Raw genomic sequence first — 14406 nt, 5'->3', positions numbered from 1 at the left:
GGCGAAAAGCTTCAGCAGATATTTCTTTTGCAACATCTCACTCAACAATTGATCCAGTTATCAACGCTATTTTCAAGTTTTGAACAACTCGACTTTCAAGATCTACATATCTACATGGGCCGATGTTTCCATTTATCAACGTTATATTTTAAGATCTGTGCAAGAACTCAGCTGACAGAGGTTTCCGTATATAAAAGCCATCTTCAAATTTTGTACACCAAAAAACTTTTCAAGTATTTATCAAATACTAAGAACAGTTGTTAGGGTAATCTGAGATAAATATGTTATGTCTAAGGACATTTTAATGTTGTTGGCTGTTATCGCTTCATTGAACTAATCATGATTAAAAATCATACTTTAGGTTTTGTGGCATTAGCATTAACAAGTTCTAATAGTATACGTTTGTATGCTTGAAGAGGAGTATATAACTCATTAAAAGTGGTAAATAATAGAATATATCAATTTACACTTACTCCACTCCATTCAGAGAGAATCCAAGGAGTATATAACTCATTAAAAGTGGTAAATAATAGAATATATCAATTTACACTTACTCCACTCCATTCAGATAGAATCCACTCTAGACCCTCACAAGGCCCTAAGTTACACGTCTGTCGGACTGCTGGTTTAAGGTTCACGTCACAACTCAGATCTGGTTCAATTGTTCTATTTCTTCTGCATGTGACACGCCTAGTCTGTACACCTTCTCCACACAGCTTATCACACTGAACATAACTTTTTTTTTTAACAATCGTATACAAACCATTTTAGATATGCTTATTTATAGTTAAAAATTGAGACTGTTCTCGTATTTTCATATTCTATACATAACAGAGTTACAAAACAACTTGCGCAGACAACTGAAACTCTGAAATATATAAATGATATTTTAACTTTCAAGTTTCGTTTCAACCGAAAAGAAACTTCAGACAGACAACACAAAACAATATAAAAGAAAACTAACACTATGATTAAAACGTTGTTGGGATATCTGTTTTGAGTTATATTTATATAGCGCATTATTACTTTTATATATCGTAATTTTTACCTTATTTTCCTGATATGCAACTATGATATCTAAGTCGGAACACAGATTAGTTACAATATTATGTTTTTGTAGTTAATCCCTGATAACATAAAGTGCAACTCATATATATATATATATATATACATTTATTACTATAATAATTTACTAGATTGTGCTATAGAGATATAAGATACAGTATTATGTTTTTGTAGTTAATCCCTGATAACATAAAGTGCAACTCATATATATATATATACATTTACTACTATAATCATTTACTAGATTGTGCTATAGAGATATAAGATACAATATTATGTTTTTGTAGTTAATTCCTTATAACATAATCATCTACTAGATGGTCCTATAGAGATATAAGCTAAATTCGTAGATTTAAAAAGAATGTAGAATAGAAGGTAATAAAAATATTTGTATGCGAATTTTTCTTTAAAGAAGGAAAAAATGGAAAAAAGGATACTCATTTCCTGTTTAAGTTTGAACTAAAAATACCAGTTGTACATTTATAATCGCTCTAGGTCATCTTCAACCAAATCTATTTTTTAAACTGAAGACCCGAGGGATTTATCTCGCAGAGCTTACAATATTTTTTATACTTAATATGATGACGAAAAAGTATTCATTGTTTTGTTTCTAAGAAGTTTCTTTCCCCATAAATAAAACCTTAACATTATCGTAACTGAATCATTTCATGCAGCTTATCTTATGAGTAGTAAAAATGCTTAAGAATTAACATATATATATATTATTTTCACACAGTTCGTGACTCATTGAACATATCCAACAATATGTAAATCTGTTCAATATACGTCTACGTTTTAATGCAGTGACTGTAGCTTTGTGGTAAACTACTCCAATAATTAAATTAATGACAACTAAGCCGTCCACACAATGGTTATTCGTTAGTTATTACTGACATCAAACGCTTAAACGTTTCACGATTAGCGAAGACTAATATCGAAAAGTTTTTTTGAGAGTCACTATCTGGGTTACCTACCGGAGACCAAGATTCAGAATGCCATTCTGGACAAGGTTTTCCCAAAGGACACGTTTGGAGCATGTTTGGCTTAGGTCCTACATCTTCTTCACAGATTTTATCACCAACAACGATGGTGTTGTTCTGGAATGTTCTCTGACAGTAAACAACACGAGGTTGAACTTCATGGCCACAAGGCCCAGAGCATGCTTCCCACTTGCCTACGTGCCAACTAGAAACAATAGAAGTTGAAGTGGATCTTATTAAATGTATTTCCTGTAAAATGTAATTCAAAGATTAAAAAAGAAACTATTTAGTCTACTGAAATAGGATTACATTAATATTTTTTATTTGGTTGTTGGAAAGCACAAAGCTGCGCAATGGGCTATCTGTGCTGTTCTCACCATGGACATTGAAACCCAATTTGTTTGCGTTGTAAGCCTGCAGACTTTGAGGACTAATATTTATTAACAATTACATTTTTTTGGTGGATTAAAACATTTAACTAGTAATTATGTGATATAATACAAAAATTGCTACAGTTCTGACACATTTGTTGGGGATCGTTGATGGACTGCAATATTCAAGTCCCACCATAAGTTTTAATTGGATTCAGGTCAGGACTTCGAATGGGCGACTCCAGGACATTCACTTTCTTCTTTTGAAATCAATGCAGTGTGGCTTTGGCCCCGTGCTTCGGGTTACTGTCCTGCTGAAATGTGAATTTTCGACTCGGTTTTAGATTCTTGACTGACTCAAGCAGGTTTTCCTTTAAGATTCGCCTATACTTTGCACCATCCATCTCTTCCTTTCAATCCTGACAAGCTTCCCAGTCACTGTTGCCACCACCATGCTTGACTGTTGGGATGATGTTGACTGAGTGATGTGCTGTGTTGCACTTACGCCAGACGTAATGCTTTGAATTTAGACCAAAAAGCTCAATTTTTGTCTCGTCTGACCACACAACCTTCTACAGCATGTTTGTAGTATCATTTACATGCTTGACCGCAAATTCCATATGAGATTTAAGATGTTTATTTTTCAGTAATGACTTCTTTCCTGCCACTCGCCCATACACACCAGCTTTGTGTAGGGACCGGAATATTCCTGATGTATGAATACTGACTCTCATCTAAGATATGGAACTCTACCACTGTTGGCTTCATAGTGGCATCCCTAACCAGTTTCCTGCTTGACCGGCTACTTAGTTTGGGAGGGCGGCCTGATCTGGGTAGTGACTGGGTGGTACGAAGCACATTCCACTTCTTAATGATGGACACAAAGAGATAATCGGCGACTTTAAAATTTTCTTGTAATCTTCTCCTGATCTTTGCTTCTCTACCACTTAATCCCTGACTAATTTGGAAAGATCCTTCGTCTTCATGGTTGGTTTGTCGTATCACTATGTTAGCTGTGGATTGAACAGATGCATTTACTCTGAAATTAAGTTAAACCACTTTGATTACACATAGAGACCATTACACTAATTTTGGGACCTTTCAAACTAATCTTTTGCACCTGAACTGATTGCTGTAGGGTTGCCGTAGGAAAGGGGTTGAATACTTATGCAATTGAGAATATTCTAGGTTTCTTTGAAAATCTAACTTACCTACATAATATCAGCATTTTTTTTAGCTTTCTCAATTTGGAGTAGATTATGTAGATTCTAAATATAAAGTCCCATTTGAAAGCTTTATGATTGCAAAATCAGACGGCAACAAAATGTGGAAAATTTGCAGGAGATAAATACTTTTGCAAGGCACTGTATATTTTAGATAATATATACTGACTGAAAGTATCATGTTGAACTTTATATTTCTATGCTTTTAAGAATGTAAACGCATATTTAAACTAAAATGCTTCAATGTAACAAACGAAAATACAGTAAACGTGGCGAACACAAGACTGTTAACTGAACGAAAGCAGAACATTTGATTCTGATGTCCGCTCAGTGAAGTAGTCAAAGCTGGGCCTGGACGGGCACGTGCCCGGCCAATACCTGCTTGAGCTATAATAAATTTTCTACCAATAAAAGACCTAAAGCACAAAAACTAGTTTATTACACTAAGGATGGTGGAAAGTGTGAAGAGTGGGGACAAAAGTCAACGAAGTGACGGAATCTTGCATTAGTATGTAATTAAGTGCATCACTACTTTCTAAGATTAAATGCTCCCTCTGAATATAACGGGCTACCTGGCTGATCTATATAAATATACGTCAATATGTTTGTGTGTGTGTATCTGTTCCTTGTATGTTTTCACATTTCTTGATCAATCCGCACCAAACTGGACACAGGATGACATGAGGAAGATCATGGGGATTTGTACCCCCATGTAATTTCGGAAAACTACCAAATCAGCACAACTTGACACAGTGATACAGGATAACATTAGGAAGAACATGAGGCGGGTTGGGCCACACATCTAATTTCGGAAAAACTACCAAATCAGTACAGCTTGACACAGTGATACAGGATGTCACGAGGAAGGTCATTAGGGGGATCAGACCCCACTCTAATGTCATATTGATAGAATTCTTAAAACCAATATGTCTTTCTTTTCAATATTGGTACCTTTATGTATTTTTATTGCACTTTTAATGTTTATTTTGTTCAGAAAAAAAAATAGAAGCACAATTTCCTATCCTTTGTTACAAACAAGTTTTTATTTCATCCATTCAATGGGCGAGTACTTCAGCTAGTTATTTATAAAATACTTTGGCTTTAATGGAATTACATACAATGCAATGCCAGAACATTGCACATTTCTTTGGCCGCAGACTCGAGTAGATTCTGCCTCCAAAGGGACCAAACCAAAAATGCTGTCTGCAATGTGATCATGCCCCGATGGTGCCTGGTCAACTTTAAAGGCTTGTCTACACCACTGATTAAGTAACTAAAACACTGAGTTCCTCACCTTGCTTGGCATGATTCCACATGACATGGACGGTGGCTGAACGGTTTAAAGGAAATGTCACATAAAGCTTCCAAGACTATGTAAGACCTCTTTTTACTGACACAGTTCACAGACCGAACTTGTACTCCTAAATAGATTAGAAAACAATGTTCTTTTAAGGAGTACAGACATAAGTCGTTTGCATATTCGTTACATGCATTTTTCTCATATTAAAAACAAATTAAATTCGTAGTTTCAATAAATGAAATTACTGTATAATAGAAGAAACTCTGCTATGAATACAGTAAAAATATTGATGACAAAAATGAAACATGAAATATGAATTATGTTGCTTTAAATGTGTACTCCAGACCACTCACATAAGTGTATAGGTGACAGACAATTTAACAACATTTGTTTTTAAGGTCTAAAAACCTACACAATGCTGTGCAATGCCCACCGCGAGTATCGAAACCCGAGTTTTAGAGTTACAAGGCGATGGGGCATGTAATTAAAAAAAATACATTATTCTGTTTGAAATATTTTCAAAGTTTGCCTGATTAGACCTTTATAACCATAATATTTTTTTGTTTAGTCTGAAAATATACAAATTGTAGTACGTTCTAAGGACAACAATTAAAGTACTATCATCAATATAAAACGTTAAATATGTAGTCTTCTGTCCTAGGCCTTCAAGAGAAATAGTTTATAATCATTTATAATAGTAGAGAGCATATTTTGAATTGTCGGTTGCAATAACAATATAACAAAAGCCTTAAGTGAAAATTGAATAAATCTCTAGAGTTATTTCTCATTATCAACTTCAGTAAATAGAATGTATGAAACCATTTAAAAATCTTCCTGTTTAACAATATATGCATGAAAACAACTTGCATAAACAGAAACAAATGAATTTATACTATGAGCTACAGAAAAACTTTGTTGGTCTGTAGGGATGTTAGGAACTGTGACGCCTATCAAGGCTCTCACAACTACTTACAATTTTAGTATAATTTTCGTTACTTGTTGCCAGATAATTTTTTTTTTCCAGTGGGAACCTTGGACTGAAAAAGGGTTAACTTGATCTTAAGAGACGCATGTACGACGTTAGTGGAGATCTTAACGTTTTTTATTAGTCACTATACGATAGTAGGTTTCAGAAAATTTGGATTTTGCTCTTCTAATTCGAAGCCGTGAGGAGTAGTTAAAAAAGGCCCGATTATTGTTAATGAAAATGTTAATTGCTGTGCAGGAAAATCACAAACTCGTCCACGAATATAGTTCTGTTAGCGTTTTTGAGGCAGGTGCTAACTGAATCTTATAAAACCTTTTAGAAAGTGTCGTGCCTTATGTCCTTGTTCGGTAAGAATAATTGAATTGATCTTTTAATTGCGACAAATATGTGCAGTCTTAGTGATGGAGATCGTATTCTCCACAGAACCATCACGATTGTTAAAGATATTTCCCAACTTAAACTTACTCCACAAACTTTGGAATAACAGTTTCCGTTTATCCAAGCAAAACGTCATTTGATATAGTCGCAAAACACTCACGAATGTTTAACCATATTGGAATTATTGTTGATAATATTGCCCTTATTAGTGAAAATCTAATACCTTCATAATAATAGGTAGTTTAAAAGAGATAAAATTCAGACTATGGCGCAAGTAAATAACTCAAATATTCAGGTGAACAATCAAATCCATCTTGAGAAAGTCAAACCACATTGTCACCGCTTTGTTTTCGACTCGTATCCTCCTCATTCCCCCATCTTTTGATGTGCTTCAGTTTTCGCGAAACGCTAAATTACCGAGAAAGTATTTTGTATTAATAAAAATCTGGAATTGTCTAAACAGTGTCAGTAATTCAGTGTATGAATTAAACAACAGTTGATTGGTGACACTTTTGTTGAACTAAACAACAGTTGATTGGGGACACTTTTGTTGAAATAACAACAATTGATTGGTGATACTTTTGTTGAACTAAACAACAGTTGATTGGTGACACTTTTGTTGAACTGAACAACAATTGATTGGTGATACTTTTGTTGAACTAAACAACAGTTGATTGGGGACACTTTTGTTGAAATAACAACAATTGATTGGTGATACTTTTGTTGAACTAAACAACAGTTGATTGGTGACACTTTTGTTGAACTGAACAACAGTTGATTGATGACACTTTCCAACTAAACAACAGTTGATTTGTGATACTTTTGTTGAACTAAACAACAGGTGATTGGTGACACTTATATTGAACTAAACAACAGTTGATTGGTGATAATTTTGTTGAACTAAACAGCAGTTTATTGGTGACACGTTTGTTGAACTAAACAACAGTTGATTGGGGACACTTTTGTTGAACTAAACAACAATTGATAGGTGATAATTTTGTTGAACTAAACAACAGTTGATTGGGGACACTTTTGTTGAAATAACATCAATTGATTGGTGATACTTTTGTTGAACTAAACAACAATTGATAGGTGATAATTTTGTTGAACTAAGCAACAATTGGTTGGTAACACTTATGTTGAACTAAACAACAATTGATTGGTGACACTTTTGTTAAACTAAACAACAATTGGTTGGTGACACTTTGTTGAACTAAACAACAGTTGATTGGTGATACTTTTGTTGAACTAAACAACAATTGATTGGTGATACTTTTGTTGAACTAAACAACAATTGATAGGTGATAATTTTGTTGAACTAAGCAACAATTGGTTGGTGACATTTTGTTCTTCCAAAACGATGGGATAAAGGATATGATGTATCAACTCTTGTTGTTATTTTTCCTTAAAGATTTATTTTATTTCCGTAAATGTCTTCGCAAAGATAAACCAGTAAAGAAGTTTTTTAATCCCTATGACATAAAACTTTATTTGCAGTCGTTTTGCGTTGCAGGTTAGCTACACCTGTAACACAAGTAACTACGCTTTCCCCCCATATGTAGGTGTCGTGAAATATTACATCAGTGTATTCAATATGAATACAGTAAGTGAGATAACTAACAATTAATGCAGTAAACAGTAAAAAGTTGGTTTTCAATAGTTTTCAACGTATTGGAATAAAAAAAAATTCATGTAAAATACACGAAACAAGATGACACTACAAGTTATTTTACTAAGACAAAACAGAAACTTACCATTACCACACGTTTTAGAACATTCTCCGAAGTCTCCAGTTTTCCATATGAATTCGGTTGATCCACTTGAGTTGATTGTAGTTGGTAAGAAATATTTATAATTTATTCCTCTATTGTTATCTTGAAAGAGAAGCTGGGAAATAAATCACAAATGAGATTTCAATTTCATGAATTCGTTCATCAGAAAAGTATTAGTTTTTTTTCTTTACGGCAATTTTTGAAATTAATTATAAGAAAAAGATATATAGCTACAATCTTTAATTATATACAGGTTCGGCCGTAGCCTAGTGATTAACGTAATAAAATATGAGTCCAAGGGTCCATGGTTCGCGTCCTATTGCTACAAAATCGCGCTTAGCAGAACTGTGAGTGCGTTATAAGAGCGACGATCAAATCCCACTGTTTGATTAGGGTGGTTGGCGAAGAGTGCTGTTGCCTTCCCTCTAGATCAGTGGTTCCCAACCTTTTGTGGCCCTCGCATCCCCCCTAAGTAAGCCCTCGCCCCCCTCGCCTAAAAAGTGTGCATTAGACATTTCCTCTTGGCGACATTTGGGGGAAAACGGACCTTGTTTTGGTATCTTCCGCGCGCTCCCTGGACTCTCATTTCGCACCCAAAGGGGTTGCCAATACCCCTGGTTGGGAATTTTTGCTCTAAATAATCACTTCAAAATTAGGTACGACCGGCGCAAGGCATAGCTTTGCCCGAATATCACAAACGGATGACAGAAAAGCAAAATAGTTATATATAATAGTTGCTTCGAAGCCCAGAAATCCTCAATTACAAATACGCCTTTGAGAACAAAAAGCACGTAACAACAATGAAGAAAATAAATGTTAACAGATGTAGCATCATATTACAGTTGTTTATAACAGCAGTACATTTGCGAAGATGACCGACCTTTTACTGTTTAAAAGCGCCGTCTAGTGGCTAGTTTTGAATTACCACAAGTGGAATAAGCAATTACCAATTTTTATGTAACTATGAAAGTATAATGATTGGTTAAAACTATTCTCTAAACACGGTGACGTGTACACTTCTATAACAACATCACTGAACAAGTGACAAACTTCAGATTTTATCACACACATATCACTGTGTTTATTAAATTTGACATCACTTTGATAGATGTACCGCTCACACGGTTTTATTCATGCAAATTTTCTTTGAATATTTAATTGTTATGAACCTTTCATTTAATCATTTTCAATTATTAGTTCATCAAGAAATTAATGTCGCTTTTATTTAGATGAACAAAACCGAACAATTTAAATATCAAAACGAAACATTTAGTAAATGAAATAGTCTCCGTTCTTATCGATGATGCTTTTCCACCTTACAGTCAGGTTATTAATGTCCTGATTAAAGAAATCACTTAGCTTTGAAGCATAAAAACATGTCGATGTCCTCTTTAACACCTTCCACACTTGCATACGTTTTCCCATTAAGTTGGTGTTGCAGCGAACGAAAAAGGTAGTAATCCGATGATGCTATATCTAGAGAATATGGTGGATGGAGGAGAACTTCCCAACCCAACTCCATAATCTTGTGTTGCGTCAAACGTACCACGTGTGGGCGTGCATTATCGTGGAGAAGAAGAACACCTTTCCGATTGACAAGTGAAGGGTTTTTCTGATGAAAGACTTGATTTAAATGTTCCAGTTGCTGACTATAGATCTCTGCATTGACACTTCGCTGTGGATTGAGGAGTTCGAATTGAATTACTCCTTTGATGTCCCACCAAATGCAAAGCATCACTTTCTACAAATGGAGTCCAGGTTTTGGGGTCGAAATGGTTTTTGTCTAGGACTGAGCCATTGTTTTTGGCATTTAATATTTGCATAGAGAGTCCATTTTTCTATCATTGTGACAATTTTGTCCAAAAATGGTTCATGAGCATTACGCGCCAGAAGAGACGAAGCAACATTCACACGTTGGAAGCGATGATCATCAGAGAGTTCATGAGACACCCAAACACCTTCTTTATGGAGTTTTCCCATATTACTTAGATGTTTACGTATTGTTTAATGAGAGAGATGCAATTTCAGGGCCATTTCATGAGTGTGTTGCCCTGGGTTAGACTCCAAAAGCATCTTCAGAGCATCAATATCAATTCCAACATGTCGGCCCCTGCCATCACAGTTTTTAAGGCTAAAGTCACTTGAACAAAATTTGCTGAACCATCGTTGACACTTACGAACGTTCAAAACAATTCCATAAACTTCTTTGATATTATTTGTGGCTATAGAGGCGTTATTTCCCTTCTTGTATTCAAACAGCATTACATGCCAAATGTGTGTGTCATCGTGTGCCATCACTATATGGGATTAGAGTATACTAAACTTTACACATTATATAGACTACACCAACGTGACATTTAGGCGGTTCGTTTAACTACTATACGTGATGTACGTATCTTGGAGGGTGGTTAATGAAAGTGTTCCAAAATGCGACATTAATTTCTTGACGACCTAATACATATACATATTTACTCTGACTTGTCAGATTTTCAAGGAAATAAATTTTGTAGAACATTCTATGTGATATATTTTGTGCGTTTTATGCAACGAGTTAGTTTTTTTACAAAAATAGAGATTAAAACTTGTCAAAATATTGTTGTTTAAATGGAAATTTAGGCAGAGTAGACATAGTATGTTTTAGAATTTAAAGAACTGCAACTGCCTGTTGATTGAAAAGACGACGACGTTTCGGCTTCTATACTGAGGCCTTTTTCAGGCAGTTGCAGTCCTAAAACCAACTGTGTCAAATTGTTGATGATGATGTTTTTGTAAATCTTATACATTTCTGTTTAATAATCTATTTTACAATAAAGGTTTTCTTAGATAGCTGACATGTACCTTGAAAATATCGTTTTTATTGATACAAAAGGTTCTCAGCGTTCAAGCTGTGGCCTTGTTTGATATTGTATATGACACAACATTATACAGATATACAAAATAATTACCAAGATTACCAGAAGCAGCAATTATATTAAACCAATGAATAACAGTAAAGGATAAAAAGATCCATGATACTTGCCACAAGTTAAATGGTTCTTTAGTTCTTATTTCTCTACTAGATGTCTGTAATAAATATTGTGTAAGGAACTGTAAAGGGGTATTTGTTGTTCTATGTTAAATGTCAGTAAACTTTTGGCTAAAGAACTGCAAAAAGGTCTATTTCTTCTTAGTTAAGTGTCAGTAAAACTGTTGGCTAAAGAACTGCAAAGAACTCTATTTCTTCTTGTTAAATGTCAGTAAAACTGTTGGCTAAAGAACTGCAAAGAGGTCTATTTCTTCTTAGTTAAATGTCAGTAAAACTGTTGGCTAAAGAATTGCAAAGAAGGTCTATTTCTTCTTAGTTAAATGTCAGTAAAACTGTTGGCTAAAGAAATGTAAAAGGCCTATCATGTATAAATAATAATATACAAATTACCACAATGACAAGAGATTCTGTCGTTGGACCTGAAGCTTCCATTCTCTCAACACTTGAGAGGCCATCTGACCTCCTCGTGTAACGAAAAATTGTTCCTCCTATAGGGTAGTTTCCGGGAGTATTTATTCGCCAATCGCCATTCAAATAATAATGTCCAGTTAAATTTCGTAAGGCTATGGAGAGAATATGTCAAAAAGAAAATGAATATTATTTATATCAAGTAAATAATGATGCTAAGGAAATCTTGGCCCGTAATTATATTCATGGTATGTGAGTATTGGGCAGAGATACAAAAATTGGGTATGCGATTTTCAAAGATACAAATTATTGCAAAATCTTTATGATAAAAGTAAGGAAGCACTACGATCATAACAAAAAGTTATCCAAGCTAGAGAAAAATGTATATTTTAAGAATTTAAATTTAAGTTTCTCACCTTAATAAGTATAAATACGACAAAGTGATAAAGATAAGTTCAATAAACATATACAGGTAAGCCATATAGTTGAACACTCTCAGAGTAACTGAAACTTTGACCCTTGTCCAAAGCAACGCTGTCCATTAGAAAAAGTTCAAATGTATGTAAACTCTTTTCGACAAGGATAATTGTTTTTTCAACCAATTACATTTAGAATGAATTATTAACCCTCATTATGAACGTATGTAATTATAGACACTTATGGCAATCATAAGAGGAACTGTGCATATAATTAAACATTAAATTCACATAAATTTGTTTTAAAGCACTTCTTTTAAGTTTCATGTTCAGTTTAGACATACCAGTCAGTATGATACTTTTTTTTGCTTTCTTACAAAATTTCTAAAAAAAAAGGCTTAATATATTTCTTTAATTTTCTACGGTAAAATTAAACGAATCATATACAAGTATATAAAATCATGTTATAAGGCTCACCCAAGTAGTTCGGCGAAGATCCTGTTTCAGATATTTTAATATTTAGAGCACCTTTAGGGATCTGAACAACTGTGTTGTAGCCTGCAAGAAATATACATAGTTTACTCAAATCATAATGGTAGCAAAAAAACAAACCAAGCTTACCAGTCGTCCAAAATGGAATACACTTAGATATTATTATTGTATAATTATTGAATTTTTCAATTTAACAATGTAATGTTATCGTTTCTACAATCTTTCATAATAACGGAACCTACAAATTTTAAACCTTCCTACCCCCACTCCCGTGGCTTAGCGAAAAGATTTAGGGTTATAGCGCTAGAATTGGGGATTCGATCCCTGCATTAGGCATATCAAAGGTAAGCCGTTGTGCAGTTTTGTAGTTAATAACAAACAAACACGATGTCAAAGATGATTTAACGCATGCTTAGAATTTGATATATTTCGACTTATTACCAATGACGCTGAACTATAATAAAAATGATCATAAAATATGTTAAAAATGTCAAATTTTAAAGTGATAAAGGCTTCATATCAAAATAAAAACGGTTAGTTACAGATATATTTTACTAAGCTCATCAAACATAAATAATGTATCCAAAAGTACGTATGTGTTGTTTATTGTTGAAAAACAACAGGTGAGAGAGAAGTGTTTCAAGGTCAAAATAAAGACATGTTAAATGGTGTAAAAGACACATTTTCATATGGTTCGGAAGGTTCCCGTTTCCATCAAATTGGAGTATCAAACTATTTCAGTCTTTTTCCAGTATTACTATACAAAAGTATTGAAGAACTTGAGATCAAAACAATAATATTTCTTTCAACATTTCAAAGCAAAGACACAAAGGGCCTAACCTTTTCGCAGGTAAACTTTGTTGAAAAGTCCTTCGACCAAGCCACAACCATTGCCATTCCAATAACATATTCCACACTGCTCCTTCCAACCCTCGGTTATGTCACACCCGACCTGCAAAAAGTCATAAAGGCTTCATATAAAGAACGCTCCATCAGTGTGGAGCAGTGTTTCTCAGCCGGATTTGCCAGACGACCCCAGACTTTGTTCGTCGCGATCTTGGGGGTAGCGACCCACTGTTTGAGAAACGGACTGAAGAGAAATAGCAATGACAATAATTTTCTTATTTTAATGGTATGTAACCTTGAGTAGAGATAGTACAATATAATGTAAAAACTGAGACTTAACTGGTTAATCTTAAAATAATATGGGGGGAATCACAATCCTACATTAATTAAGCATTTATTCTCAGCTAATTATATGAATTGAAATTTCTACAAAGTTTCAGTTTACAGTTTGGTTTGAATTTCACGCAAAGCCACAAGAGGGCTATCTGCTTTAGCCGACCTTAATTTAGTATTGTTTGTTATGAATTTCGCTCAAAGCTACACGAGGGCTATCTGCGCTAGCCGTCCCTAATTTAGCAGTGTAAGACTAGAGGGAAGGCAGCTAGTCATCACCACCCACCGCCAACTCTTGGGCTACTCTTCTACCAACGAATAGTGGGATTGACCCTCACATTATAACGCCCCCACGGCTGAAAGGGCGAGTATGTTTGGTGTGACGGGGATTCGAACCCGCGACCCTCAGATTGCGAGTCGAGCGCCCTAACCACCTGGCCATGCCGGGCCATAATTTAGTAGTAATAGACCAGACGGAAGGTAGCTAGTCAACACAACCTACCGTAAACTCTTGGGCTACTGTTTTACCAACGAATAATGGGATCGACCGACACATTATAACGCCCCCACGGCTGATAGGGCAAAAATGTTCGGAGAGAGAAATTCGAACCCGCGACCATCAGAGTCGAGCTCTCTAACCACAAAGCCATATCTTTAGTTTACAGACGCCATATGTCGTAACATTATTAACTTGTCACAACATTTTGGTATACGAGTACTGTATGTGTTACACATTTTAATGTTGTACTGTGTAACGCTACCTTAGTCTTAGTTCCTCCAGTTCCGTTGGGAACACTGGTCAGCGAGAC

General features: G+C 34.8%; 1 protein-coding gene across 1 annotated transcript in view; it reads right to left on the bottom strand.

Moving 5' to 3' along the window:
* LOC106458309 (papilin-like) overlaps positions 1-14406 on the bottom strand; it is a 77993-nt gene that overhangs the window by 36997 nt on the left and 26590 nt on the right. The window contains exons 6-12 of the mRNA XM_022384492.1: positions 13259-13370; positions 12404-12484; positions 11493-11665; positions 8060-8192; positions 4934-5060; positions 2040-2250; positions 555-725 (exon numbers count right to left, since the gene is read on the bottom strand). Coding sequence (XP_022240200.1) covers positions 555-725; positions 2040-2250; positions 4934-5060; positions 8060-8192; positions 11493-11665; positions 12404-12484; positions 13259-13370 — 1008 coding nt within the window. The remainder of the gene's footprint in view (positions 1-554; positions 726-2039; positions 2251-4933; positions 5061-8059; positions 8193-11492; positions 11666-12403; positions 12485-13258; positions 13371-14406) is intronic.

The sequence above is a fragment of the Limulus polyphemus genome, unplaced genomic scaffold, assembly GCF_000517525.1.
Source record: "Limulus polyphemus unplaced genomic scaffold, Limulus_polyphemus-2.1.2 Scaffold442, whole genome shotgun sequence".
Classification (NCBI taxonomy): Eukaryota; Metazoa; Arthropoda; class Merostomata; order Xiphosura; family Limulidae; genus Limulus; species Limulus polyphemus.
This window is presented reverse-complemented; position numbering and strand designations above follow the sequence as displayed.